The sequence below is a fragment of the Serinus canaria genome, chromosome 20 (assembly GCF_022539315.1).
Source record: "Serinus canaria isolate serCan28SL12 chromosome 20, serCan2020, whole genome shotgun sequence".
Lineage (NCBI taxonomy): Eukaryota > Metazoa > Chordata > Aves > Passeriformes > Fringillidae > Serinus > Serinus canaria.
This window is the reverse complement of record NC_066333.1, coordinates 11,281,741-11,298,031: the sequence shown is the minus strand read 5'-3', so window position 1 is coordinate 11,298,031 and position 16,291 is coordinate 11,281,741. Positions and strand designations below refer to the sequence as shown.

At 41.6% G+C, this 16,291-nt stretch overlaps 1 protein-coding gene across 1 annotated transcript; it reads left to right on the top strand.

Moving 5' to 3' along the window:
* Nucleotides 1-614: 614 nt before the first annotated feature.
* Nucleotides 615-15,545, top strand: EDN3 (endothelin 3). The gene is made up of 5 exons (XM_030233216.2): nucleotides 615-969; nucleotides 1,341-1,557; nucleotides 12,634-12,798; nucleotides 13,297-13,402; nucleotides 14,149-15,545. Exons 1-4 carry the CDS (start codon nucleotides 918-920, stop codon nucleotides 13,367-13,369), a joined length of 507 nt encoding a protein of 168 aa, XP_030089076.1. The 5' UTR covers nucleotides 615-917; the 3' UTR covers nucleotides 13,370-13,402; nucleotides 14,149-15,545.
* The last annotated feature ends 746 nt before the right edge of the window (nucleotides 15,546-16,291 follow it).

Sequence of the window (16,291 nt, the reverse complement as noted above, 5' to 3'; positions counted from 1 at the left end):
CATACTGCGCATACTACTGTAAGAAAATATACAGCAAATTACCTTAAACCCTTACCTATTATCACTTAATAGCTGATATTATGATAGAAAATGGGGCCACAAGCTGGAGTGTTCTTCTTGGCCCAGCTATCAGGTATTTGACACAATATAAAATTTGTCTTAAGTGTTGCACTCTAGGTGGGTTTGCCTGCAAAGAGGTGCTCAGAGGTAAGTAGGGAAAAGAAAGTATGAATAAATTGGTGACTTAATTTCACCCAGAGAAATCAGTAGCAGAGTCTTGCGGGGGAAGAAAAGAAAAAAAGCGCTCCAAACAACTCTCAAATCTGTAGCCCCGCTTTAACTCAAAAAGCTGCGTTTTTATTGCACAAGCAATTCCTCCTAGAATCGCACACGGAGCAACAGGATCAGGTAATTTAAAAGAGCTGAAGGCAGAGCAGCCCAGCAGGCTGTGCCTCCCCCGGCGCTGCCGGGAGGATGTGCTGCCCTAGCCCGGCTGTTACCTGCCGGGGGGAGCGGGGGCGGTGCGGGGCCGTGCCCGCCCCCGGCCCGCGCCCCGGGGGAGGCCGGCAGCTGTCGGCGGGTGGGAGGCGTCTGCAGCTGGAAAACAGCAGCTCCGGTTGCTGATCAGATTTGGGGGTGGGGTGGGAGGTGTGTGTGGGAAAAGGCAAGCGATGGATCTTCCCTTCTTTTGACAACACTCTCCCCTTCAGGACTAAGTCGGCACTGGAGGAAATTAACTGCGAGGGAGAAGCGCTAATCACACCTCCGTGTGGGAGCCAACTCCCGGGAGCAGCGTGTGCCGCCAGCCCCAGGATATTCCCTGCTTGCTCCAACCTGAAGTGATCCCTCCTGGAACGGTTCAGTCGCGCCTGCAGTTCACCTTTGCCTGCAGTTAACCAGCGTGCAATTTGGGTTTAATGGAGCTGGGTTTATTGTTCCTTTTTGGACTTACGATTACGTCGACTGCAGGTAACGTGAATTTCTTTCTTTCTTTGCCCACTTTCACGCATGCACACAAAGAAAGGCTGGGTGTTTTTTTGTGTTGCCTTTTTTTTTTCCCCTCCTTCCAAAAGGCCGTAAGCAGCAGCCCACTCCGGTGCGCTGTAAAGAACGGCACTGCCAAGCCATCCTTTGGCCGTCCGTAGATTTATCCCGAACCCCGCGGGCTGGCGCTGCAGCCCGGGGCGGACACAAACATAACGGTGCTCCCGGCGCCCCGGGACTCCGCAGGGAGCGGGGATGGGTCGGGCCCGGCCCGGGGAAGCTGCGGGCGGGGGTGTGCGGGGTCGGGGCGCCGGGAACTGCCGGGATTTGCCGTGAGCTGAGTGCGGCTGTTGCAGGGACCGCGCTGCCCCGGCCCCGCTCCGCGCTGCCGGCGGCCGGCCCGGGACACCGCGAGCGCGACGAGAGCGGAGCGGCGGCGGCCGCGGGCGGCAGGGCCAGGGCGGACGGCGGAGCGCTGCGGCACCGGGCCCGGCGCTGCACTTGCTACACCTACAAGGACAAGGAGTGCGTGTACTACTGCCACCTCGACATCATCTGGATCAACACCCCCGAGTGAGTGCGGGAAATGGCGGGCGGGGAGCGGGCGGGGGAGCCCCGGGACCCCGCGGGGGGAGCCGGAGGCGGGCCCGGGGTCAGGGCGGGACGGGGGGAGCCCAGCGCAGTCCCCCGAGCCTCCGCAGTCCCGGCACCTGCCCGGCCCGGGACCCCGCGCAGCGGGACGGGCACCGCCGTGTGCCGGGCACGGGTGACAGGAGCGAGAAGCGGTGATTTCCCACGAGAAATGTGTTTCTAACAACTCACCCGCTGCGGGAGCGGGAATAGTGTGCGTGCGTGCAGCTGTACTAGTTTTGATACAAATTAGCGTGGAAAAATACTGAGACGTTAAAATAATGTTTGAAAAGTTCAATATGCCAGATTTTAAGATGTTACAAAAGAAAGCCTTTTACAACTGTGCTCTGCGGAAACACAAGCTTTTGTTTGAACTCGTAATAAAAACAAATTTTGAAGCCGTTTCCCCTGGATTGGAAGTTCTGAGCTCCATACAGGGCGGTGGGGGTGGAGCACACGTGCAGAAAAGCTGCTCTGCTGTCTGCACTGACAGTGCTCAATGGGAAGAAAGCATCCAGGAAGAATGACACTTTGCCTACATCCCAAAGGTTAGAGGCTTCTTTTTCCTACATCACTGTATATATCCTGTCTTGCTGAGTAACCAAAACAGACTTCAGATTTGTAAGGATTCTCCCAGGCTAAGAGGTTCCTGTAGCAACCGCAGCGATCAGTTCGGTACAAAAACAATTAGGACATCAGATGAACCTGAGAACAAACTACTTCAAGAATTCAAGATTTTCAGACTCTGGGATGGGAACTTGAAGTATTCTGGTGATTAAAGTCTGGGAACAGCGGTAATGATTTAGATCTGCCTTTGAATCGATTGCAAAGATTTCAATGAGATTAAAAGAACAAAAGGAGTAGAAAAACTGAAAGTAGCCAAGACTAGGTTAAGTCAAATGGGGTTTAGGGCACTTAATTGGTAAATTCACGTGTGTGTCCTGGCTGGAGGCCATGGCTGATGACGTCTTTTGAACTTCTACCAACCTGTGAGTATCATGTATTCACACAAGTCATTCAATTCTTCGAGTTCCATACCTGCACTAATCCACCCCAGGATTACTTAGGGTTATTTTAGCCAAATATTTATGACTCAGTAAATTTAAGTCAGACCTCACCAGTGAAAATGGGGGAATGACATTCCTTTTCCCCTACACACTGAATAAATAGACTTCTGCTAATTTTAAACACACACTCCTCTTTTTATTTTTTAATTTTTTTTTTTAGGCTATCCTGTTTTAAGTCTATAGGACTTACAATTTTCATTCCACTCCCAAAGTGATTTAGTGTGCATTAATTCAATGATATGGAGAATTTTCCTACATGAAAGTATTGTGCCAGTATCACTAAAGAAAGAAAAAAAATTACAAAACAAGGCTTTTAACTCTTTCATGATACCTGAATAGAATTGGCAATGATAATAATAATCTGTATAATAGTCTGTATAATAATCCAAATAGTAAAAAGTTGGGGGTTTAAGTCTTTGCTTTCTTAACTTAAGTCAGTTGTACATAAAATAGCAGCAGATCTCCAAAGTTTACCCCCACTGGGTGTAAGTTAACCTGAAATGATTTAATGTGAGGACTAGGAAATTCTTTTTATAATTTTTATGCCATGTGATGGGATGTTTCTATGCAAACCATGGAATGAATACATTCAATTTCAATATACATTATTCACACAGAATAATACATTTTTAGCTCCAGAGACATGAACTTGTACAACCTAACAACACTGTTGGAACTGGGTGAATCAGGGTGCTGGGAGCCCTCTGAGGTTGACAAAGAGTGGGTGGATGATGGTGAAATTAGCCTGGAATTAGTCCAGCAGGGACTGAATTTCCTGGGCTCTGTCTGAACTGGGCAGCTTTGCTGTCCTGCTCCATGGACAGGTGACAGAGGAACAAAACTCACTGAAACAGTGCAGTTGTGATTTTCATAAATCCCAGGATTCTTCCCAGGAATGCTCCCAGGGCAGAGGTAAACATTAAATTAAGTGTCTTGGATATTTTGAACCCTTTCAGTGCAACAGGAGCAGGATTTAAGATTCTGTGTGCCATGAACAGGCACTAATTCTGCTCTGGTGATTGATTTAGAATAACATCTCAGGAAGTCAAGAGGTTCTTTGGGATGTGAATGAGGGGAACCAGGCCTGCTTGGGCAATTTAATATCCTGAGCAAGTTACACTACTTCTTTGAAATGGAAGTAACCACGGGATGTGTACAGACTGGCTGTTTGTAAAAGGGGCTTTTACATTGCTCTTGTACACGTTGTGGAAAGTTTTTGTGTTTACTACAAATTTGGCTCCAATGCAACTTGGAGGATCATACACACAGTGAGAGGCCAGAAAGTTGGTGTTAAAGTTTGGAGAAGTTTTCCTGACATCTGTTTATTCTGGTATTTTTCTTGCTTATTTATATTTTTCCCCACTACACCAAACCCTACAATTGCTTCTTATTTTTTCTTTCCCCCCTGACTTATTTATTTCACTTTATTGCTTCCTGTTCCCACAAAATTTCCTCAGTACTCTTTGTTTTCAGGCTACTCTTGCCTCTACACTTTAAAGACAAAATTTTATTTCTTCTCTGGTTTCTTCTGCTTTTCCCAACAGGAGCTGTTAAGCATTGTTGTAATATATTCAAAACAAATCTTGGTCATGGCCTCTCCTCCTTTTCTGGAAGAGCAGTTAAAGTTTTTATTGAAGCTGTAGGAGGCAGAGTGACAATAGAAGGTCTATTTCTATCCCTGTTGAGAAACCACTTAGATCAGCAGGGTGACAGTTGTAGAAAAGCACAAAATTGCAGAATGTGGAGCCTCTGACTCCCTGCAGCTTTCACCAATCAAATGAGAAATTATCTCTGCACACATGTTTTGAGTATTGCTGTATACTTGACTATGAACCAGTGCTGTTAGTCCAGACCAGGAGGAGCACCAGTGTTGGTTTGATTTAGTCTTTCATTCTGGGAACAGTGGGAAAGTGGAAAAGAAGATAACCTAAAGAAAGGCAGGTAAGTCAGAAGAGAATAATGCAATTATGTGGTGTAGACAAACAAAGGTTGCATAACAAAGATAATTAAAAGCTGGTAAACTGTTCTCACTGATAAGATTGATTAGCCAGGAATTAGTTTGCAATGGATTTTATTTTGGTCAAGTGATTAATTATGCTTATCTTGATCTATAGCTGCAGACACATTTTAAAGAATTGTCTTTTAAACAGTACCCACTGACCTAATATAGGCACAGCTTGATTCTTAATTTTGTAAGTTAAAGAAGAAAATATAGGCAAGGAAGAAAATATGGGCAAGACTACTTTTAGATCTGCACTTCTTCAGAGGGGTCCTATATTTCAATATGAACTGAGATTGTACATCCAACAGTAATAATAACAGTTAATTAATAACAGTTCATTCAATTAATGACATGAATGTTACTGCATGAAGCTCTATAGATGCTCAGAATGATGAGTGATCGATTAAAAAGATAACAACTCCTAACAAAGTGTTACTATCATGAGGACACGGATATTCAAGTGGTATTCAAATCTAAAATAAAAGTGTAATGAGCATCTGTGGCAATAATCCAGACATTTCCAAAGGAAAATTCTTCACTCAAACTAAGCACCAAAAATAAGAACATTTCTTTTGAAGGGTCTAAACCAAAGCAAAAGTGTTTTTTTCTTTCCTAAATGACATGTCATTTTGGTATTTGTTATTATGTTCTAAAGAGGAGTGAATGAAATTCTGTGACCACACTGTAAAGACCAGTTACACGATGATCTAAGAGTTCTGTCTGCCAGTTACATGAATTTCTGAATCAAACAAATTGGATGGACAAAGTGAAAGGCAGATTTTAATCTAACACTTTTGCTGCTCTGATCCTCTGTGCTTAACACATGTTCTGTTTCCTCTGGGGGAGGCCAAGGACAGGGACAGGACTTGTGTCTGTCTCTTTGCTGTGTGGGACACACTGGGAGAGGATCTGCTCAGTGTCCCTTGCTGTGGGAGCACATGGGGACGCTGGAAGGATCTGATATTCTGTCACTTCATAAAAAATTTGTTTCTGTGACTCAAGCACGTCAGATAATCCTTAGCAACAAGTTAGCTCCAGATAGTGCCCAACAGAAATGTGTTTTCCTGACCTCAGGTGACCACTGGCTGAGGTGAGAAAGGCTTTTCAGACGCTGGTGGTTGTGTCTGTAAGTGATGATGAATGGGTTTGTCAGGAGCTAAACAGCGTGAGCAGATCCCACCTGCACCCAGCTCTCCAACAAATAAGAGTTAATGATCTTTGCTCATTACCAGCTTAGGTTACCATCAGAAAGTCATATCAGAGTGGAAACAATCTGTAGCCTTTCATCACTTCACTCACAGCTTTGCTCACACACACAGAGATGATGTCTCAGGATGGTGTTCCAACAGACAAGATTTAATACAAGCCAGTGGTTACTCTGCTCTAACTGCACGTGCTGCTGGCCAACTCTTCCTTCATAACACCTTTTTGTTACCTGCATCTCTTTGGTGATTGAATTTTGTTGAACAGAAGCCCACATAACAAAATTTAGGATGCTTTTAATCCTTATGGACATTAAGTGATGTTCTAAATTATTATAATTACCCCAATTCTGGATAATTATATTCATCATTAAATAAGTATAGGTGATGTATTGGTGTGAAGTATTTTACTGGAAATAAAAGTACACATCTCTTGTTCAGCAGAACAATTAAGCAGGTGCTTATAAACTCTAGATCAGATTGAAAATCCCTGCTAGTCAGAGGCGTGGTGGTAAAACAGTGGCTGCCAGCCAGGAAGCTCAAATAAGGAAGCTGATCTGTCAGCTGAACAGTGCACATGGTTAACCTTCAGAACCAAGTGCCAAAACTGAAACGATGAATCTTTGTTGAGTTGATTTTATTTTTCTGAATGAAGCTCGCCCTGATTTTGCAATCTTTACTATCCATGGGAACATGTGGAATCTGTTTGTCTTGCAAAATCTTCATGTGAAATGAAGAATATTTCAAACAGATTTACTGAGCATAGTAACAGGCTCCTGCTGTAATTGTTATATTTTATTGAGGACAAACTGATTTGATTTTAGGCCTCTCTATTCAAAGAGATATTCTTACATATTTAAAATGTGTAGTGACCTCACACTTGCTGTGCTTCACTGTCTGAAGTGTGCATAGCTTGCATGCCCTCCTCAGTCTAGAAGTAGAATATTTCCTCTGAGCTTACTGACACTACTCCCAGGACTGATGTTTCACAGCAACCTCAGGAAGATTTGAAATGATTTGGCTGTGCAGTTCCAATCCCACGTCCCTGCAGGAGCTGGCCCTGAGAAGATGAGGTCAGGGATGAGACACGCTGATAGCCAGGGCTTTGAAATTTCACCACTGCTGCTCCTGCTGGTCTAATTCTAAGAATAAACACTCTTGAGGGCTGTCAAACCACAGTCACTTTCACCAGTCTTACATTTTAACACCATGTGTTTATTTTCCCCCGGGTTTTTGTTTTATTTGTTTTTAAACCAGCGGTGTGTTTTGAACTCTACAGGCTGTAGAGAGGGGTAGGACATGCAGTAGTGTGCACTGCTGGGGTGGCTTCTGAAGCAGCAATAAGTACTCTGAATTTTAGTTTGTAAAAAGCTTAATTCGATTGATTTCATCCATATTTCCCAGCTGCTCTGCCTTTTGGTCTTTACCTCAGTGGTTTTGTGCCACTGGTAAATGGTAAGAATCACTTACTGATAGTACTGACTGCCAGTCAGAGGGAGAAAAGGAATAATGTGAATTTGGGCCTGACAGACAGAAGATGCTGCTCCAAATTTTACTTATTTCTTTAAATTAATGATCATATATCCTGTAATAGGGCTGGGAGCAGATTGGGATTGACGTGAGGCACTGAAGGAGATGCTGAGAGAGGTATTTCTGTGACACACTGGCTCAGTTTGTTAGGTCAGGTGAGCTCTACCCAGCCTCTCTGGGGATTTGGGGTGTTAATGGACACCCCCAGGCTTGCTTCATGTTGTTTACCCCAATAAACATACCCCAGCTTTTCACTCCACAACTCAGATATTGTTCTGACCATATTTGAGAAACAGAACCTGTAACACTCCTGTTGACAGCTACAGGAGGAGGGTGGAGGGTGATAAACAGCTCCAGATTCTCCCAGAGCCTGACCTGGGTACCAAGAAGCCCCAGGGGGAGGAAAATCAAAGCACTCATGTGGTCAGTGAACCTGAGTGGTGAAGCAGATGTGTGCAATCCTTGGCTTATTACCTAAGTTAGCTGTAATTATTGAGCTAAAACTAATTGGCATCCTCACAAATTAGCAATTATTAATTAAAGGATAAGATAGCAAGGTCATGGAAGTGCATCTTTTTGGATAATAGGAGCCTGTTCAGTATCTAGGAACACTGAGCACTACTAAATTTAGGATGTGGGAAAGAAAGGTGTGGCTATAAAGGATAAAAGTTTTTTCAGCAGAAAGTAGCTTTAACTTCAAAAAGCTACCCAGAAAAAGTGCAGCCTCTGAGAATGTGGACAGGATGACCAAAGCAACAAGTCAGGCATCCTTTGGAGATGTTTTACTCCTTAAATAATGGTAAGGATGGGTTAATATGGGAGGTGCCTCTGTTGTGAGCTCCTAAAAACCCACGCCTGTTACAGGCAGAGCTGGAGCCAACTTCCAGAGCAGCCAATGATCTCTTCATCTGGAAAGCTACACAGTGCTACTGCAGTGCCTTTATAGAAAATATACACAGAAATATCTGTTATTTCCCCAAGCATCATCCTTCATTCTGGGGACATTTTCTCTCACTTGGAGGATGGGAAATTTTGCTTTCTTTACTCTCAGTGGTCCTTACAGGATCCCATACATTTTGGGATTGTCTAAAAGCGCTGGAGACTGTTGGGAGCCTTGCTGGCCTGGATGTGTGCCAGAAAATATATTGGCTGAATCCTGAAATCACAGCATCTAAGATGATTGCTGCAACCCCCTCATCCCTCTGTTTTGGCTGAAACTCTCCAGTGCCCTGGAGGTATCTGCTGTGTTTAAGTGGCTGGGAAAGTAGAAAATAATAGCAGCTCATAGATCAATTATAACATAGCATGAGAAACTCAGCCACATGTTATAAAATTAAAATAAACCAATCGGATTTGTCTGCCTGAATTCTGAACCTTCATTGTGGGTGGGGGACAGCAGCACTCAGGCAAATCTTACTTCCCAATTCAACCTGAAGGTATTAATCCTTCAACAGGAAGTTTTCTTCTGTGGGGGATTTTCACTGTTTCAGAATGGCTGTTCACTGGAAAAATCACTTGGTACCAGTTGCTTGGTACCTCCTCTCTTTTTTTCAAAAACCAGATGCCTATTACTGTTAATTTAATGGCAAAACCTTCCTCCAAGAGCTAGCTGGCTCTTAGGGGGAGAGCTTTTCGATTTGTTTTGTGGACATGAAGTACACAAATAATCTAGGTTATTTCAGCCTCTGATAGCCAATCTGACAAGAGCACACTGTGCTATGATTAGTTCTGTGCTGCTCTGGTATGCATGAGATTATCTTCAGTTCATTATCTGTTGCACTGACCAATCACAATTACAACACATGGAATAATTGCAAGCACTGAAGAGTTGGGATAGTTTTCTTGGGGTTTTTTGCACACAGAGTAAAGAACAAATAGCTTACACTATAGAAGCAATTATTCCCCTAAAACTCAGACCTTCTTTTGTTAGAAAATGCTTAAGAACTGAGCATGCAGACCTTTATGCACCCACTGGCTGGCTGGAGTAATCATAGTGAACCTACCAAAAGAGTGTAATGCCTCAGAAATCACAGATTTGGATGTTGCCAATCAGATACCAGTTCAAAGAGGTGCCTTGGAAAGGCTGATTCAGAAATGTCTGGGTTTGCTTATTCTCCACTTTGTAGAAAAGAAAGGCATAAAGAACTCACAGCACACCTTAGCTGTAAATATATCTTAAACTCATATTAGTTTACTTCAGGAGAATTTTATTCTCCTAAAGGAAGAACTGCTACATACTGAGTTAAAAGTCAGGAATTCAAATATTCTTGTGAAATGTAAACCTTAAAAAAAAGGAATTAATTAAAAACCTGTGGATGCTGCAGAGAAATGTCCAAAAAAATTTGTAAATGGCTCAGCCAATACTTTGTCCAGGGACTGGGTCATAAAAGACAGTGTAAGGAACTGGTAAGTTCAGGATCCCCCCAGTTCTGCCTCTGCCCCACTCCAGCTGATGTTTGTCTTCACTGAGGGGACACAAAGTGCCCTGTGCATATATACAGTTCATCAAACTTTTCATGATTATTGTTGGATTATTTGGGTTGCTTTTGAAGTGTACCTTGTTTGAGTGTGAATTTTTGGATTAGAAGCCAAAACCAGGCATATTTGGGTTATTGTATTTCTATCTCTGATTGACAAATCTGCACATTACCTTACACAAAAGCTTCATTCTGGTTAAATTCTTTGAAACTTGAAACACTTGAGAATGTCATTGCATTGGCACATGTTTCTGGTCCACTGAGAATGAAGTAGCCTTGAATACATTTGCTAAGCTATGAAGCATAATGTACTTAATTAGAAAGATCAGAAGAAGTATCTAAAATATCACTTTCCTCCTTTGCTTAAGGCTGTGATTCATGGCTCTTATCACTTGTAATTATAATTATATCCTACCCTCCTCCCTGTTTGCTGGAATTTACTGTCTCATAGGAAAGGCAGCAGATTGGTAATGGGTTCTTTCCTCAATCACTGGAGTTCACATAGCGATGGACTGAGGTAAAATCAAAAGTTGATGACAATTCTGGTTGGTCCAATAATTTGCCAATTGCAGCAATTAAGAATAAAACTCATGCCCTTCTTTCTCTCTGGCTCTCTGACTCAGGGCAAACTGTGACTCAGTCCCACAGAGCTTTTGGTAAAACTTAACTTTAGAGTAAAAAAGCCCAGTATCATATTTTGAAAGAGTGAACTTTTGAACAAGGAACTTTAAATAATGAGAATAACATATTACAGTATTTTATGTCTCATTAGCACAATGTAGGGTGACATCTGCAAAAGCTGCAAGAAGCTTCTTTATGCCCTGGCAAACTATCTGTCATTAAACAGGGCTCTCACATTGTCTAAACCACACAAAATTCATCTTTCCATTTCAGTCTCAGTTGGAGCAGGAAGTTGAATAACAGAATTTTACCAGACAGTTTTCATAGAGGGTTTGCCACTGTTAAAAATAAAGGAACTTTCCCCCACTCCTGCCTCTAAATAGCAGTTCTTACTTCATAAAAAACATGAATGTGTAAAGAAATACGACCATGGAGCAATTATTTATGCCAGGAGTTCCCTACATGAGCCATTTCACATTGATTGTTGTAAAGCAGATGTCAGGATAGAATTATTAATACTCTTAAATTATAAAATGGGACTTGCTCCTAATCCTAAAGACAACAAAAAGCTTTTTAAATGGTGATTTGAGAGGGGAGGCCAAAATCAAGTCTTAAAGTCTTTTAAGACAAATGTGGGTGTTCTTGATCTCTCCCAGTGTCCCAGCATAGGAGCAAAGTGGTGAAAATAAGGAACATTTTCTGCATGGAGGCAGACCAGGACCTGCTGGAGAAAAACCATCCCCTGAGCTCTGAACACAGAAATATTGCTTGTGATTTCCTCTCTCTCTCAGGATGATTTTATGATCAACCTAACTCTGACAGATTCAGGCTGTGAAAGACAAGGTGCACTGTTACAGATGTACTACCAGTGCATGGGCTTGAATAAATGATTTGCATCAACTGTACTGATGTTGCATCAAAAATTGTTGTAGAGATTAGGAAAATAATGTTTCTGAACCTTTCAGCCCACCATGTGTGTGGGAAAATGGAAAATTTGCAGCTTTCCCATTAGCAGCCTAATGATGTTTTTATGAAAGCAAATGAAAGAAGCAGAGCTGTGTGAAGGTAGTGGTTCCAGACTCATTATTCAGACTTTGTTCTGTAACCTTTCTGTAACCTTTCTAGATTGACTCTGACTTCCTCTTTCCTCCTTTTTTCTTTTTCTTTTTTTTTTTTTCCCTCCTCCCCTCCTCTTTCTTGCTTTTGAACATGAGATTCTCTTCAGACTTTTAGCGTTTGTGGATTTGTGGCTTGCTTAGCCCATCCCTCAAGTCCTCAGGAACTTTTATGAGTCTCCAGAAGTTTCATGGGGAGTACAGCTGCTGTTGATTGAGATTCTTTAACAGCTTGGAAGAGAGTAATTTATGACATCAATCCAAACTGTCCAACTCTTTTTGGGCATTTTAGCAAGCAGTGATGAACCACGTCCTTCTCTGATAAGAATATTGACTATAACCCATTAAAGAGCAAATCATACAGGGAAATAGAGAAATAAATACCTCCTAGTATTTCTTGATGTGCTGCAGCACAGAATAGGATTTCTCACAGAAATGTAGAACCATACAAGGAGGATTATCTGGGAGTTTCTTGCCTTTGTAACTCCAGGGGTCATGTTCCAAACGTGATGCAGTAAATGAATTGTGCTGCAAGTTTTCTCAATGATAAAATTAATTGCAAGTCAGGCTCAGAACCATGAACTACATGACAACTACACAATGTTACTGATCTGGTGAAATCAGCACAGCTCCTCTGTCCCTTCAGACCAGCCAAGGCACTGAATGTGACAAATTTTGTGCATTGCCTGGGGAAACCAACACAACACAGGAATAAGGAATAAAGTAAACGATAACCTGGGGATGTATTTGCATCACCTCTTAGGTATTCCATTTTCTTTTTTTTTTAATCCTTTCAGTAGAGCTGACTGTCTGCTAATTTATAACTTGGTGAAAGCCTGAGTTGAGAGAGCAGAAGTTATGATCTGGTACAGGGAGAACTTAGATGAGCATAGGGTTTGATTTTTCTGCCACTATTCATTGCTTTCCATCAACAGATCTCTTCACTAAAATAGAAAAAAAGGTGGAACATAATTTTGATTGGTTCCTGTGTGATTCTCACAACAGGAGGACTGTGCCATATGGACTGTCTAACTACAGAGGCAGCTTCAGAGGCAAAAGGTCCACAGGGCAGACTCAGAGTGCTCCCCAGTCCTCACTCCGATGTTCCTGTTTGGATGCTCACGACAAGCAGTGTTTGCAGTTTTGCAGAAGAATGCAGGACAGAAGGAGGTGAGTGTCTTTCCCTGTCACTGTAGCCTGGCCCCATGATGAGGCCACTTCATGGAGATAAATTAATCAAGATGCATTAATCAAGAGGAACTGATTAAAAGGTATTGATTTTGAATAAAACTTCCCTCTGCAGTTGTGATGGGTTAACCCTGGCCAGCAGCCAGGCACTTCCACTGATGCTTGTTCACTTCCCCTTCAGTGGGATGGGGGAGTGAACAGGAAGAAAAAAAGCAAGAAAACTCCTGTGTAACATCAGAGTTTAATAAGTATAGGAAAGAGGCCAGAGCCAGCCAGTACTGCTTGGAATTTTCTTTTTTTCTGTTTCTTTTTATGATGTGGTGATTTTGAAATCACAGATCTGTCCAGTTAGGGACATGCTGAATATTGCACTGTTCTGGAATGTTTTATGCAGTCTAACAAAGAGCATGGAATTGTCATTTCATCTGTGGGGATATTGATGAGAACACAGTGAGAAGTTTGGCAATCTCTATTCTACAGAAATCATGGATCAGTGAAAAAGACAGAGGAGAAAGACCAATGCAGGGAAGAGGAACACAATTTTGTTCAGTAGCACAGAGAGTCTGGAGGATTCTGAACAAATCAGGTATGTTACAGATGCTTTATGTTAAAAAAAAATATTCACTTTCCAAAAATGTTCTTTGTATTGTAGAATCCTTAATTCTTTCAACTGATTACTATCACTCCTTCCTAAATTAAGGACAGAATTTGGCCCATGAGTTGTTTTGTTTTTTTTTTTTTCCTAATTTATTTTAAAAATAAACTTTACTATACACAGAACTGCTACAGCCTTTCTTGCGTTGATGTAGCTCCTTCAAAAGTTGGATTATTTGGCTATAAGCCAATACATATTTTGCCTTTTTTTTAGGACAAGGGCTGTTCCTGTCTATCATGTTTTTCCTCATTTAGCACTGCAGCAAATTAAGCTACACATCTCAGTGCAGTGCTCCAGTAAAAGCTGAAGTGTTAAGGTAAAGAAACAGGAAAAAAGTTGTGGAAGAAGTATCTGGAGAGAAAAGTAAATCTGCTTTTGATGTCAGGTATGAGGAGGTTACTGTGACCCAGTAGCCAGTTTCAAATCTTGCCACTTCTAAAAAAGTCACACCAATACCCCAATTTTTTTGCAATGAAGGGAAGCACTTGGATTAGAAGTCTCCAAGCTGAATTTATTGCTGTGATTATTTGAGCAGATCTAATTAAAGAACTGTGTAGAACTTGCTCTGCGTACACATAACCAAGGAGGGCAAGCACAATTATCTCAGGTAACAGGGACTTAGTGCTGAATATTCAACAGTTTGGCTGTATTTGTTTGTTGGTTTGTTTTCTTTAAAGCTTTAACATTTATTTGCTGGAGCTCAGAAACAAGAACTTAAACTACAACTCTCCCTTGAGATGGACAAACTTGATGCTTCAGTGTGATGCCAGTGGAGAATTCAGCAGTAGGCAACACTTCCATTTCAGCAGTGCCCTTCTGAGGGCATGGGAACCTGTATGAAGAAGCTTTTCTCCCCTCGAGAGAGCCTCAGAAAAGGATAATCTTTATCATGTAACCTGGCAGGGAATGTATCACTATTGAGGAAAACTTCAAAGGCAGACCCAAACTTCAGCAATGCAAAGCTTCAGGAAACGTTTTTCTCTGTGATTTAAACAAGTACAATAGAAACTGTTCCACTCACTGCTTGCTCTGTGTCTGAAGAATCCATCCACAGCTCTGTGCAGGCAGCTGCAAGTGGAGAATGTGGAGAGTTAGAGGGAGATTGCCTCTACATCAGTTCTCATTAAGAATAAACAGATACAAAATATTTCTCTTGTTAATGTATGCAAGCCTGAATCATCATATTGTAACTTTGTGGCAGATGTTTAAATGACAGTATCTATGCAGAATAAATATGAATGGCTAATATAAATATTATTATAAACTATAGCAAGTTAAGAGTATACATTGAGTATTCAATAGATTACCTAATTTAGGCACAAGTTATTCCTGCACTTGGAAGTTCCATTCAAACACACTTACAGTGATTATTTGGGGATGCACTGTAGTTGGTGAACAGAACTTCAGTGATTCATCCCAAAGAATTTTCCTACAGATGCAGGGGTAGGACTGTGGAACTTGATGCCATCAGAGTCATTTCTGTGCTGGCCATTTGCTGTCCCAGGCCCCTACAGGTCACACCCACAGCACGTCCCCTGGGCTTTGCCAGTGCTACAAATCCCACCTTTATCTCTCCATTGAAACACCAGCACCAAATAACCCAGAAACTCGGCAATAAGGATTAAATCCAACCCTGGACATTTTTCAGTGTAAATGATTTCTTCAGAAATTATGGACTTCTTTTTGCTACAAGGTTTGCAAGAGTGAGCACAGGAAAAAGAGTAACTTTTGCAAATCCTGTTCTATATTATTTAAAAAGAGAGGAAATCCCTTACTTGTGACATGACAAATGGTTTTGGGTTTACTGACCTTCATGCAGACTTTCCCCAGGGCACATAGGTTAAACAATAACTGCCTGTTGTTAAATTATATTTTAGAAGAAGAAAGATGGAGACCAAAAGAAATCAGCAGTAAAAATATCTATATAGGGCTTAAACCAGTGGTAATAGCTTTTGTTCAAAACAAGAAAGGGAGGTCTTTGCCAAAACATATGATATATTTTATATATATGTGGATATATTTCATAAATAAATTATTACAGTTATAAAATTAAATATATCTTTCAGTTATTGCATTTGTATCAGTTTCTTACTTGCTGTGTAACTGATTTTGTACATTTATAGAAAATAGATTATTTATTGTATAAAACCACTTCACATACTATTTTTCCATATTCTTTTTTAAAAGACATTGTATAGTTTTGGGGTTTTAAAAAAAGAATCAGGCTTCATTATGAAGAATTCTTAATGTTCCTAATGTTCCTTTGTGACCAAAACCTGGAAATTTCTTCCCCTGATGAATCCCTACAGCCAGGTCACACAGCTTGCTGCCTTTAAGAGGTTGATAATACTCCTGACAGTCTGGGAATTGAGTAGGAAAACAGAACAAATTCTGTCCTAGTAATTATGCATAAAAAGTCATGTTTCAATTTTGTGTCCCTTTTGCTCTAAATGTAACCCTCACCTGTCCCCTAACCCTGGGAGAAACGAGGCAAAAGTTATTTGTCCTGAGAGTTCTTTTAGTGGACAATGTGTGTGGAGCTCCAGTCCCAAACACATCCCAGTGCTGAACAAACCTCCAGAGCCCCCTCAGCTCAGCTTTGCATGAGCTGCTCAGGCTGTGTTTGGAATTCTCCTATCTTCCCCCATGTGAATTCAATTTAAATGTTGCATTTGAAGATGGATTCACACCTTCCCCAGTCCCAAATGCTTTAATTTAATTTTAAACAATGACAAAAAAAGATCGATTTCTAACTGGGTTCTTTCTTTGATACAGAGGCAGATTTAGCCCTTGAGTGTTGGGCTGCAGATGTTACTGTTG

Coding starts and splice junctions, on each gene's coding strand:
- EDN3 (XM_030233216.2), top strand. CDS start 918: ATGGAGCTGGGTTTATTGTTCCTTTTTGGACTTACGATTACGTCGACT. Junction 970..1,340: donor TACGATTACGTCGACTGCAG/GTAACGTGAATT, acceptor CGGCTGTTGCAG/GGACCGCGCTGCCCCGGCCC. Junction 1,558..12,633: donor ATCTGGATCAACACCCCCGA/GTGAGTGCGGGA, acceptor TTCTCACAACAG/GAGGACTGTGCCATATGGAC.